This window comes from Alexandromys fortis, unplaced genomic scaffold (assembly GCF_014885135.2).
Source record: "Alexandromys fortis isolate MF-2015 unplaced genomic scaffold, M_Fortis_MF-2015_v1.1 scaffold_152, whole genome shotgun sequence".
Taxonomy (NCBI): Eukaryota; Metazoa; Chordata; class Mammalia; order Rodentia; family Cricetidae; genus Alexandromys; species Alexandromys fortis.
In genome coordinates this window covers 2,655,798-2,669,915 of record NW_026068045.1, presented here as the reverse complement: position 1 = coordinate 2,669,915, position 14,118 = coordinate 2,655,798, and the positions used below count along the sequence as shown (strand labels likewise).

General features: G+C 50.5%; 1 protein-coding gene across 1 annotated transcript in view; it reads right to left on the bottom strand.

Annotated features, from left to right (window-relative positions):
- The window catches only part of Kcnn3 (potassium calcium-activated channel subfamily N member 3), a 147,041-nt gene that overhangs the window by 102,046 nt on the left and 30,877 nt on the right, over window positions 1–14,118 (bottom strand). The window contains exon 2 of the mRNA XM_050118747.1: window positions 5,051–5,146. Within this exon, the coding sequence (XP_049974704.1) occupies window positions 5,051–5,146 (96 nt within the window). The remainder of the gene's footprint in view (window positions 1–5,050; window positions 5,147–14,118) is intronic.

Sequence of the window (14,118 nt, the reverse complement as noted above, 5' to 3'; positions counted from 1 at the left end):
CTCACTGCCTCTGTACACCCATTCCTAACTACTCTACATCATTAGCTTCCATTCCCTTGCTGGAGGCAGCTAGGGGCCCCTCCTATGCCCAGAGTAGACCCCCAACACCCTTCCTACCTTGACCTCCTTCTGTGTTTTCAGTCTTAATGAATGGCACTTTCCAGCACTGAGTTATCCAAGCAGTTGAGAGACTCCTCTCTCCCTGCAGAGAATGCAACCACCCTAATTGGTAACCAAGTCTTGTCGTTTCCATTTTCCCAGCATCTCTAATATATGTCCTCCCCCCGTCCTCATTCTTGTGCTTGCCCTGGTTAGACATCGCTATCCTTCACCTGGATGCTGTAATCAGCTTCTAGCTATCTTCCTGCCTCCGAAATTGACCCTTCTAACGCTCGCCAGCAGCTGCAGAGAGCATGTCAAAAATGTAAATATCCCTCCAGCTTGACACCCTTTCATCGTTACTTCTGCTGCCTACAGAACATCTCGAAACCTGCTAGCAAGACAAACGGATGCCACCGGGCCCGACTACCTTTCACCGTGGAGGTGCCCTGCTGCCTTGATGCATTCTGCATGCCCGCTGCAGCTTCCACCCCAGGGCTTGTGTTTATTGTGCAACATCTGTGTGGGACACTGTGGCGGTGCAACATCTGTGTGGGACACTGTGGCGGTGCAACATCTGTGTGGGACACTGTGGCGGTCTGAATAAGAGTGGCCCCACAAGCTCATATATCTGAATGCTTGGTCACCAGGGACTGGCACTGTTTGAGAAGAAATAGGAGGTGTGGTCACCGGGCATGGGCTTTGAGATTTCAAAAGCCCATGCCAGCCAGGCCCCTGCCTCTCTCTTCTTCTCTCCCCCCCAACCCGTCTCGTGCCTACAGACCAGGATGCAGCTCTCATCCACTGTTCCAGCCCCTTGCTAGAGCATAGTGCAGTTCCCCACTATGATGATACTGACCATAAACCTCTGAAACTGTAAGCAAACCTCCAATTAATTGCTTTCGTCTAGAAGAGTTGCCTTGGTGTATCTTTGCAGCAGTAGAACATTGACCAAGACAGACACATTCTCCACCCTATGAGCCAGGCAGACAGGACTTTATCTAAGCTGCAGCATTTTTTTATGATGCCCAAATTTGACCTGTGCAGCAGTATTTGTGGTAGAGACAGTCACTACTGACTTTACAGGAAGGAAACAGAATATAGGATAATCAGGAACTTTCTAAATGTCACCATATACCCTACCCCAAAAGGCTTGAGTCTGGCTTGAACCCAAGCTGGTTATCATCTTATCAAAAACCTGGTACCTGCCTTCTAAGACAGCACCAGACAAGCTATGCACAGAGCAACCTCACGAAAGCCCTTGCTAAATACATAACTGAGCTGGAGGGGCAGCAGAGAGCAGGGCAGGAAGGCTATCAGGAGAGCAGCCAGTTCAGAGCCTTGGGCATAAAGGCATATACCAGAGGCATCTAAAGCACAAGGACACATATACCAGGAGCATCTAAATCACAGTGACATATACCAGGGCATATAAAGCACAAGGACACATATCAGGGCATCTAAAGCACAAGGACATATACCAGGGCATCTAAAGCGCAATGACATATACCAGGGCATATAAAGCACAAGGACACATATCAGGGCATCTAAAGAGCAGTGACACATACCAGGGCATCTAAAGTGCAATGACATATACCAGGGCATCTAAAGCACAAGGACACAGGAGTGAATCTTCAACAAGCTTCGCTCCCAGGTACATTTCAGCAATGCCCAAAATGCATAGCTTTTGTGTTTTCATTCCTTTTCAGGATACACTGGCTTGGGGACGAAAGGTGCCCGAGTCTTTCAACGCTTCACTCCAAAGCATCACAAGAGGCCAAGGCTGAAGGCAGGCAGTGCGATGTCTTCAACACCAGAAGGGACCACGTGGCAACCATGGTACTTTGCTTGCTGTCCCAGAGACAGGACTGAAGCAGAAAGGGGGTGTTCTAGATGCACACTGTCACTGGTAGGTGCTCCTCTTCAGGGGCTGTCACTCTGTCACCGTAGCACTCACAAAGCCCAGCAGGTCCTGTGCTAGGCAGGTGGGCACAGAATGCGGCCCTCTAAGACTAGGAGATGGGACAGCCACAGCCTTCCTGCCCTGCTCACCGCAGCAGCAGCTGGCCTGCCCTGAGGAAAGTATTTCCATTGCTCTTCTGGAAATTCTCTGCCAGTCACACAAGGGACGGGGATGCCTAGACTGGGGAATTTAAAACCAGGGGCCTGGGATTCTAATGACTGAAGAAGTTTCCTGGAAACTGAGGCCCAAGACCACAGAGCAAAATAATGATGGAACTTGTTTTATAAACTAGAACTCTTGAGTCCAGAACCTTCTATTCCAAAATATGCTACAGGCACCAGCTTTCTGTCAGGCACTGTATAAAATTTAGAAATGCAAATATTAATGATCTCATTGTCTCCAAAGTGAGGAGAAAGCCATCATTAGAAACCTGTAATTTGGCCAGGTGAGGTGGGGATGGGAACACCTCTCTTGCTGGCTCTCTGGGCCCAAGTCATTCACCGCACAGGCAGCTGCAGAGAGACTGTAAAGGTAAAGACACTGGTAACGTCCCTTGGGAGTCAGTGGGCACAGCATGATGGGGTCTGAGTTGCAGGAACCAAGTCCAGCCACAACAGAAGGAAAGCCACACGCTTGCCAGCGCTGGACAGCAGCGTTAGTGACCATACCGCTCTTCCACCTGGCAGATTCCAAGGTGCAGCTAGAAACTAGAAGGCAGAAGCGTGTGTGACAGGAAAGTCTCTCTTTCTTGAAATCACACTGCACTCTATACCATCCGGCACCCTCAAGAATCCAGCAAAGTGGGCAGCAGGACTTCCATCCTTTGGGTGGGAAAGCTGAGCATTTGACACTGTCCTAAGGTCCTTCAAACTGAAGTGTCTGAGTTAAGAGTCAAAGCCATCCCTCTAGGCTGAGTGTAGGCCACAGGCAGAGCACTAGCCTGCCACGGGCATGGCCCTGAGTTCCATCCCCAGAACAACACACGGTAGCAAAAAGCTAAAACTAAAAAGTAATCAGTTAAAAAAAAATCAAAGCCCCCTACTTCACTTTGTTTCTCTAAAACTGTGAGTGTTGGGCTGGTAAGTGAGCGTGAGAGTGTGGCTACAACTGAAACAGAGAATACCCAAGCTGAGGGCGAGATGTCTGCCAGCAGATGACCAGTGGCATGCTGAACTAAGTCAGGCAAATAGACCTGAAGCAGGAAACAGGACCAGCCCTAAGACAGTCAGGCCTTGCTCTTCCCCCGTGATGCCTGGGGCAGAAATAGGAAGTCTATATGTCTGGGAGGACCACTGTGTGCTGGGAACCACCATCTGCCCTTCCTTCTAATCCGAGTCCAACAGGGAGGACCACTGTGTGCTGGGAACCACCATCTGCCCTTCCTTCCAACCCGAGTCCAACAGGGAGGACCACTGTGTGCTGGGAACCACCATCTGCCCTTCCTTCCAACCCGAGTCCAACAGGGAGGATCACTGTGTGCTGGAAACCACCATCTGCCCTTCCTTCCAATCCGGGTCCAACAGAGTTTTGATTCTTCTTTTTCAATCTGGCCTCTGTGACAGCTTCCCACATAGGCCAGGGTGATGTCTAACAATGCAGCCTCCCTGCAGATTAGAACATGGGGACTTCAACAGAGGTTGAAGGGCCACAGACGCCCAGGAATGGTGGAGCCTGGGCTGAAGCCGACGCTGGAGACCCCTCTCCTGCCATGGCCCCTTGGTCTGCTTCAGTTATGCTACTGGCTGCTTTCTGGGATCTGCTAGGGAACAGTGTGGGTTTGAGTCCAGCAGCTTCTTCCAGTTTGACTCTGAAGGACGTTGCCTAGTGAGCCCTATAGTAAGCCCTCAAAGCGTAGCCCAGTCTAAGCACACAAGACTCTGTAAAAGCTCGAGTAGAGCCTCTAAGGGGGTGTCCTCGTGGCACTGGCACTGAGAGTCCTGCCCAGGAGTCCAAGAGTAAAAATAACTACATCCCATCCAGCCACAGCAACTCCAGCACTTAGCCAAAGGCTGGCCCTAACTTAGGGACCAGGAAGCTCCCCATGGTGCATCTGCGTCAGGACAACGAGAAACAGAAGGACCCACATTTGCCAGGATTTGCTGACTGCCATTTATACATATACCCACTTTTTTCTTCCATCCTCACACGAGCCAGCAAAGCTGGAATAAAGCCTCCATGATCCAGGTGAAAGGTCACAGGGCTAGCCAAAAACACTGCAAGAAGAGGTCATGGCCAAGCCTCAACCCCATCTTTCTGACTCTCGAATTCTGGTCCTCATCAGTCTCTTCCTGCTGCCCAGATGTGATTCTGTCTCTGTCCCTCTGACCAGAGAACTGGGGCGGTGTCCAGATTCATACACACATGATCACAAACATCTGGATAATTTGGATGACCTGGGTCAGCAGTGAGCAGATCAGCCTGCAAGGGGAGGGGAGAGGGCGGCCAGGGGATGACAGCTCACTGTCATGAAAGGATGCCCAGGTCCACTCCTTCCGGAATTACCCTCACAGTCCATGTTCAACTATCCACCCTACACCAGCCGAGCTGGAAGAATACCCAGATGTCCAGGAAATATTTCCCAGAGCACCGAGTCATCCCGGGCAGCCAGGAACCAGAGGCATCCTCAACCACATCACACATCCATTCTATCACCTGGCGTCTGCAGAGGTAGAATCCCCATATTCAGAAATGCAGGCTCCTTGCTGGTGTGTGTGCGTGTGTGTGTGTGTGTGTGTGTGTAGAGCACAACTCCCAGTCACAAAGCCATATACTCGCCCCATGAGGCCACCTGAGAGGAAATAATGTTTCCATTGTTCTAAGGTCACAAGATAGCATCAAGAAGCCCTCCTTGAGGATCCAAAGAGAAAAAGAAGAGCCAAGATCTCCAACACCGTCTTGTAAAATCCCTCCAAGCTGGGCTGGAGGCAGATGGGCTCAGCCCAGACCCGGGTAGGAGGATGGGCCACTGCTCCAAGCGGAGGGACATACCTGGACTTCCCTCGTGTGATAGGCGATGATCAAACCCAGCAGGATGATGGTGGATAAACTGATAAGGCATTTCAGGGCCAACGAAAACATGGAATCCTGCAGGAGAGAGGGAAAGAGAGTTAGGGGTCCAGGCAAGAAGTAGCTCATGGGGTGTAACAGCAAACAGCGGGGCAAAAGAAGGAGAATCCTTAGTCCCTCCTGGGAGCAGAGTAGAACCGGAAGTTAGCCTGAGCCTGGGCTGTCCCTTCTAAGCCTTTGCTTTTGATAAGAAAACATTCTTGCATTCCCAGAACAACCCCAGTAGGTGCAGTGCTTCATGTCTGTGATACCTTGCTAGATTTTATATTATTGGCCTCCATGCTCATAAGTCTTAAGAATGTAATTCCTTCTTTGCCATTGTTATATGGTTTGGGTATCTATACCATGTCAGCTCATGTTCCTATCTTAGCATAAACCAGAAGATTCACATCCCCAGCCATGGGGAGCTCTGTTAGGAATGAATCAGAATGCCCTGGTAGCTTCTCTGTCCCCGGACTTCAGCCAAGGGCAATAGTGGAAGGACAAGGACAGCAGAAGGATGACTGGGTGGCTGAGGGGCCAGCAAAGGAACAGAAAGGGGTCCTGGGCAGGGGAAGGTTTTGGTGGCCTGCTGGTCAGGGCAGAGGACACTCCCTGCAGCTCCTGCCAAGGTGGCTCTAAGAGTCTGGAGTCTGTGCATTCGCTCTCGGGCTGTCTGCTGGGTCCAGAGCCTGCCCCAGCTACTCAGAGATGCATGACCATCAAGGTGCCTACACCAGCCTGGCTCAGTGAGTGTTGGCTGCCATTAGTTTTGCTCCTGGCAGTCAGAGCATATAGCTGAGACTACTCCTGAGTAGTCAAGTCTGGAAGGAGAGCTACCTTTACATAGCCTTGAGCAACAAGCACCTCTCTATGGTCCTGAGAGCTGGGGAGACCAAAGAAGCAATGCTATCCTCGAGGAAATCAATAATGTACAATTTCTGCATGTTCCAGCTTTATAGCAACGACGTGACCAGAGGCACAAATGGCTTTAGCCAGAGTTCAAAGCCAGAGCCTCAGACCCCCAGGCCACTGCCCTGTGCTAACTCTGCCAGGAAGTAGGGATGCTGGTGAAAACTCCCCGACACAGATCTAAATGGCCGATTAAGACAAGAGGCCAAAATATAACTAGGTAAGAGAGACAAACTCTACTATTCTGTATAGAGTTACTATGGTTATAACTACCTATGGCACATTGCAAATAACTAGAAAAGGGCAAACGTTCTTACCACACAGAACTGCACAGTGTCTGAGGGGATGGGGTATTTCCAGCCTGAGCCAGTCATCACATGCATGCATGTTTCAAAGTCTGTGACAAAACTCCCTAGAAATATACACATATTATGTTTCAGCTAAGTTTTTAAGATAACAATAGAAGCATTTCAACAGCAACATAAGGTTAATAGCCTGGGGATTTTTATAGCAGAGCTGAAAGAGCTTCAGGGAGGGAGGCATCACTGGCAGAGGTGGACCAGCAGATGCCCATACTGATGCTCTCGGCACCCCATGTGTGCAGACATGGGATGGAAGCTACTCTCTCTGGTGTGTCCATCAATCTCATCTCTTATCTCCTTGGTATAATCAATATAATATCAATATAATATAATTAGCTCCAAGGAAGAACTAGTGAAATAACTCACTGGTTCGTTCATTCACACTTGGTTTTTGTCTGTTTGTATTGTCTGTTGCAGGGTGCACATGTGGCAAGCAGCCATGTGCATGCACAAGAGCATTCATGTAGAAGCCAGAGGACAACTTTTGGAAGTCTGTTCTCTCCTTCCACTTTCATGTAAAGCCCAGAAATTGAACTCAGGTCATCAAGCTTGTGTGGCAACCGCTTTTACCTGTAAAGCCATCCCCGAGAGCCTGTTTTGTTTTCTAAGACAAGGTCCAGGTACGTAAACTTCCATCTTCCTGCCTCAGCATTCCAAGTTCTTATTCATTTGAGTTTTCACAACAGTTTCAACCAGTTCTTGCTTGCTGAGTACCTGCTAGACAACCCAGGGCATGGTCCATGCTGGGGGTACACAGAGAGGGCCCCGCCCACGGGAAGGTTTTAGTCTGTCTTCTTGTGTAAACCCTCACTTAGTTGAACTATACGTTCCCACTGTGGAGAAACATGGCCAAGCTGGGGTGTAGCTTAGTGGTTCAGAGCGCTAACCGCACAAGGCAGAGATCTGGATGCTGTCCCCAGTGCTGGCCTACTTAGCATCTCCTGCGCGCTTTAGAGCGAAGAGCAGCCTGGAACTCTGTCTGGAGCCCATGAGTATAGGGGTGTCTCGGGGAGTCCTGGTGCTCCACTGAGGCAACATGAACACCAGGAGAAACAGAGCCAATTCTGACCCTCCAGAAGGTTCGAGCTTTGAAAGCTTACTTGTTTCTGATCCCAGACCCAGCTGGGACTGAAGACAAAAAAGCACAGGGACACTCGAGTTGTTGTGGGACATGATGAATTTCCCTACAGGAAGGAGCTGGGACAGCTCACCATGCTCTCCAGCCAGAAATGACCATAAGGTCCTTGTCAAAGTGGTCCAGAAGCATGTGGCCAGCATCACGCCTACCCCAGGAAGGCCTGTGAGCAGCGGCACCCTTCCCGCCCCTAATTCATCTTCTTGGCAAAAAACTAGTAACGTCAGAATCTATGTCTATTTCCATCATTTTTAGGGGAATAGGTAAAGGGACAGAGGCCAGATGCTGTCTCCTCCCTTTAAGCATCTTCCATTTCTCCCAAAAGTCAAAGCTTTTCCATTAAAAGGCAGCTCCCACCTGCTCAGAGGTTTGGACTGTGGCAGCCTGCGGGGAGTCAGGGCTGTGCACTGGACTGACAGAGACCCTAGAGACTTTACAGACAGCCTTGAGGTCTCGTCACACGTCAATAAAAGAAAAACATTAACTCATTTTCTAACACCTATAAAGCATGTCAAAAAAGTCTAGCTGGATCTGGAACATTTTCTATTTGTTAAAATGTTGAATTATCATCTTCTTTCCCACTTGAACTTTAGTGAAGCTTGAAATTGATGTGACTCTTCGGATGACACCAATGACACAAGGTTGACTAATTAGTCGCAAAACACCACATGGTGGGGCACCTGTCACACCCGCTGTGCCCTAACACACTCCATCTGGGGCCTTAAAATTGACTCATTGGCCGTGAGGAGTCCTGCGGTCAACTAGTCAACCCTTTTCCCCTATGTTTGAGGCCTTTTTAACAACAAAGAAATAACCCCCAACAAGCAGGATACGCAGGACACATTCCTTTGATGGGGAAGTTTTATATATAAAGATTTACTTTTATTTTTAAAATATGAATGTAAGAGGGGTGCATGTGATGGCAGCACCCACAGAGTCCAGAAAAGGGAGTCAGACTCCCCTGGCTAGAGTTACAGGCACTTACGACCTCCCAAGGTGGGTGCTAGGAGCCTAACTCTGGTCCCCTGGAGAAGCCTTATGCATTCTTAACCACAGGGCCAACTCTCCAGCACTCGTTTCAAAATCCATCTAGTCCTATAGGTTCAAGGATATTCAAGTGGTTCCGACCATCTGAGCAGCTAGTGATGGAGGATAGTACGGCCGTAAAGATAGAAAGTATCAGAAGTCACAGAGAGGGAGAAGTTGGGATAGACTGTTAGCTGGAAAGTTTTGAGCCTCAAACTGTATGTTTCTGATTATTTTTCAATTTTCCCATGTAGAAAAAAGATTGTGAAAATACCAATATTCTGTATCATAGACTGTTTTCTTCTCTCCTCAAATTATTAATAATGGGAAGATAGCATTTGTAATTGAAAAGTTTATTTTTCAAAATCTGAGCCCTGGACTGCCAGGAAGAGGCTTCTGTGCAGTGGGAAGCTACAGCCTTACTTGTGACATGCCTTCTGCACGGGTGGCTGCTGGAGCAAGTGAGCCTCGAGTGCACCCCTGGCATGGGGATGATGCTCTAAGCTTCCTCTGGGTTTCAAAAGCTCATTTCATGTACTCATGCCCATTCTCCAGTGTCGTGCTCGAAGAGAGACTATTCTCAGCTTGAGCAGATTTCACACTTAGGCCAGGTGGGCACTTGGGCCCCTTAATCGCTTGGGCTGGGCTTACGCACGCGTGCCCGCTTCAGGCGGCTTTATTGCTTCACTGATTGTCAATCTATCTAACCCACATGTTAACACGTTAGCACATTTGTGCTGTGTGAGCCCATCACCTGTTTGGTGCTCTGAGGATAACAGGCACTTAAGAAATACTTCCTTTACAGCTAACCTTCCATGAGCCCTGATCACGCGCTTCCTCGGAGCAGACCTACCATGAGCCTGATCACGTGCTTCCTCGAAGCAGACCCACCATGAGCCCTGATCGCGAGCTTCCTTGGAGCAGACCCACCACACATGAGCCCTGATAAACCTCCTGTCACCATTTTACCATAAAACACCGAGAATTGGAGAGTCCTCGAAGTGACGTTTTCCAGGTCACGCAGCTCACTCAGACTTTAGCTATCTGCCAGATTTCTCTGAGTCCCACACTTCCCCTGCCCTTCGGTGTCCTCGGGACTGTGTGAGACAGTATGTCCTGTTACCTCAGTGAAGCCTTGGGCTGCACAAGAGATTTCTGGCTGGGCAGGAGATCAAGACACATTCCTGGAGACGTTCCCACCATGTGGTCCTGTTCCGCCCCTGGACACAAACCAGCCCTTCACAGGTCTGTAATCTTCCCATTGATAATAATCTGGACTAACCTCCTGCTAACAGGCACCTGCTGCTCAGAGGAGCCATCATGAACTCTCTTCTGCAGACAAGGAAAACTGAAGCTCCAAAGAACTGTATTTGTTCAAGGGCAAAGCCAACAAAGAGCAAAGGCAGGTTTGGGGGGTCAGGCTGCCACTCAGACCCACCTTCCTTCCAGCTTTGAGCCCACAGTCCTGCAGCTGGGCCCCACTGGCCTCCATGTTCAATCAAGGAGCAGCTTCTCAGGGCTGCTGCGTCCCTTCCTGGGGTTGTGCACAAGGTGATAGAGTGGTCCCCAGGCCTCTGAGCCTGCATGATAAATTGCTCTCCTGGCCTGCCTTGCAGCTTCCAGAGACAGGCCAGAATTGTAATGATTACAGTAGATCTCCCCAGAGACTTTGAAGTTTTAATGTGTTTTATTATTTGGAACGTTGCGGGTGGGGGACAGAAAATGATGCAGACAGAGTCATGCAGGAGCCCTGAACCAAAATGAAATGCAAGCTTCAGCACCAGAGGCTGTGCAGGCTCCTTTCCCCAGCCAAGTTAATAAGCTCCAAGGGTGTGCACGCGAGCACGCAGCACATGCACATGGCCCATTCATGACTCTGTCGCTGCTTAGGAGCCCCCAAGGGACGGAGGTGATAACATCCAGAACCTGTATTTCCTGAATTAAGGTCTGATGTGCCTTCCTGACATCACCTCGCTTTGTGCATTCGACTTGGGAAATAATTGAGTTAGAATCTTTCCTGTTTAATAAGGTCAACCTTTGCTTCAATTTCATGGAGAGGCTCCAAGACTGATTGATATTCAGCACTGGCTTCGTACTGGAGCTCTGTAATGGTTGTCCTAATTAGACACTCTTGCTAATTAATGCTATGCAGATTAAGCCAGGCCTTCCTTTCCCGTGTCCCACCCCCACCCTCCCCTCCCCCGCTGCTGCCAGGGAAGTCAGCATTCTTGGCTGCTGATCTCCCGGGAGACCCTGCTTCTCTCCTCTGCCTGGGCCTGTCATTCTGCACCTAGCCTAGCCTTCCTTCCCCTGCTTCCTTCCCCTGCCTTCCTTCTCCTCCCTTCCTTCCTTCCCTGCCTTTCTTCCCCTATCTTTCCTTCCCTGCCCCTTTCTCCTCACTTTGCCTTCTGAACTTTCACCGTCTTGCCTGATCAGACCTTAGCTAGTCTTCCTCCCAGATGTACCCGTCTGAGGTCATCTGGGTGATGAGGTCACCTGAGGTCATGCTGGCACTACCAGCATCCTCAGCGTGATGTCCCATCTCATTGTAGGTACTCACGGACCAGAATGGAGTCACGGAAAGGCTCAGCCCACTCTAACCTGTTGTTAGTGTGGGGATAATAATGTTTTCATTGTCTGACAACAAAAGGTTAGAATTCAAGTCATGTCTCTGAGACTTCTCTGCTCTAACACTGGGCTTCCAGTTTCTTCTTTGGGCCTTATCCTCCCAAGGTCTCCAGTCCCTCCTCTTCTCTCACCTCACACACATAAGATATAGTTATTTTTCCACATTTTTTAAGTCAAACACACTTCCTCTTGTCACGCAGAGCAGAGAAGCTGACTTGGTCTCCATTGCAGGCTCCACCATCAGCACCTTGTCTTCTCAGCACCTCAGAGACACCACCCGGCTACATCTCCTTCACTCAGGCAGCCATGTGGCTGAGCCTTTGCTCTCCCAGGCTCCAGGCTGAGCCTCTGCAGAACACTGGGGTCCCTCCCACCCTGCCCAGGCTCCAGGCTGCCTCGCAGAACACTGGGGTCCCTCCCACCCTGCCCAGGCTCCAGGCTGAGCCTCTGCAGAACACTGGGGTCCCCCACCACCACCCCACTGTACTGACGGAATCCTGTCCCATCAGCACCCTGACCTCCATGGCCAAACTACACCCTTCTGGACAGGCGCCCTCGGGGCTCGTCCTGCACACAGCCAAATGCCAGAAAAGAGAGAAACAACGGGCAGGCAGGGCCAGGAGGTCAAATAGGGCAGAGATGGTAAAAAACGGACAGGAATCTCCAACTGAGAGAAGACATGGTCCCTTTGGGCTGTGCTCATCAAGGAGTGACCCGGACCAGAGGAGGCTACACTAATCTGAGGAGCCCCTGCATCCTGAGCGTGAGCTGCAGCCTTGCAGAGGAAGCGACACTCGGAGCCATCTGAGGAGCCCCTGCATCCTGAGTGTGAGCTGCAGCCTTGCAGAGGAGGCGACACTCGGAGCCATCTGAGGAGCCCCTGCATCCTGAGTGTGAGCTGCAGCCTTGCAACCTCACCCACTGGCAGAGAGCTTTCGAGGGCTCCTGGGTCTAAGCCTCAGACACCTTTCCCGCACCCCTCATGCAAGGTCCTCGTGGCTTCTTCAACCTTACAGTGACCCGTCTTCCCTCCATGTAGCGCTTCTGTTCTGGAGTGTGTCTGAGGCTCAGTGCCCTGGCAGAAGGCCTCCAGTGGGCCACTCTGTTCTCTCAGCCCTGGGCCCAGCAGGACCGTTATGTGCAAGCTGACTAACTCGGGGAGGGGGGGAGGTCTAAACAGATGGCTGCCTGGAGCCGTGCCCTGCTGTGCCACCCTCTCAGCTGGGAGCATTACCTGCCTGAGACCTGTTCTTGCCCCACACTCTCTCCGAGGCTGCACACACAAGCTGGGGGTCACTTGACAAGACCTGACCTGTTACTGTTGCTCATCCTAGCCAGAACGCCAGTCAGGAGGGTGTATCTTAACACTAAATTCCTTCGTATGTCATCACAGGGGAACTACCTTCCAGCACACAGGAGTCAATAAATACCAGTTGAATGCTGAATACTGAATATTTGAAGGAAGGAAGCAGAATTTAGAGATGTGTCCCCAAAGCAGACACTTCCATGCTGGATCTTCAAATTCATGAAGCAAAAAGGAGACGACCAAAAGAATGAGTAATATGTACTCACCTGCCCTGGGGTCCACATGGTTTACTGTGTGGCCCCACCCTATAGAGAGTTCTGAAGCTGAGAGAAAGCTGGTCACTTATCCACAGCCCCTGGGCAAGGAGAAAGTAGAGGCAAGATTTGAACCTGAACAAGTCTGACTCTGACATCCATGCTCTCATCACACAGGGTCTGGAGAAAATCTCGTGGCCAGGCCCCAGCTGTGCCATTAAACCTCAGTGACTTTGGCCTAAAACACATAAAATCACTTTGGCCTAGGGTGTTTGTCTGTGGTCTTCTATTTTGTCACTTCCAGGACATAGGACCTGATATCTGAGGGACATCTTGCAGTGAAAACACCAAGGACACTCAGGTCTGAACAGAGGGTGGCCTGGTATTGTCTACATGAAGACTAAGGCACCAGCTTAAGAGGCAACGATCCTCCTGGCGCCTGGCTCTCCCTTGGTGTGGTGCCCCAAGGAAAGAAAGAGGTGACTTTGGGAACCAGGTTCTCCAGATATCAAGTCCCAAGCCCCTTCAGCCACAGACATAATTCTGATTGAGATGATTCCTTTACAAGGTGTGGGCAGAAAAGGGCAGACAGACAAGGAGGTGTGCTGCACACCGCCTGTCCTGCACTTCCTGCCACACTTACGACACTGGCCATCAGTCAGAATTTGTGTTACACACTTGCCATATGCCAGGACGTTGTGTGGGAGGTAGACACAACAGGATGGGGCCTTCCCAGAGCCTGATTGCTACTCCAGAGGGAGCTGCCGAGGCCTCTTCCGGACAAAGCCAGCACAAGCAAATGTGCTTCGGAATGCTAACGAGGAATAGCAGGGTCTCTTTGTCCGGCCGCGAGTGTGAACATGGATGCAACTCCCCCAGGCACAAGACCCAGGGCCTAGAATGGAGTGACCTCAGCCTAACCAGAACAACAGATTCAGAATCTCTGCAGGCCTTTTAAAATGATCTCTGGCTCTGATATGCAGGCTAGAGGTGAGAGTTTCTCCTCTAGGAACCTGGGAGGCAGGAATCAGCGTCATCACTGAGATGCCACTAAGCAGATGCTCATAAAGATGATGGAGTCCTGAGTCTTGCTATTGGTGGCAACAGTTAAACCCTTCTGGCTCGCTGTGAGAGAGTGGCAGCAGCTGTTAGCCCAGGCTGCTCTGACCGACTCTTCAGGCTGACCACTTGCTTCCTCTCCAGGCGCCTTTGAGAGACACTCCCCTGGAAGGCCTTGACTGTCTCAGAAATCTGTCCTCGGTCTACTTAGGTGTGAAGCTAAGCCAGTACCCCTGTGAGTCTCACTCCGACGTGGCCTCACAGGTCCCTATAGCAGTCCCCTTTCTCACGCCAGGTCTGAAGGCATCCTTGGAATTCTACATGAGGAC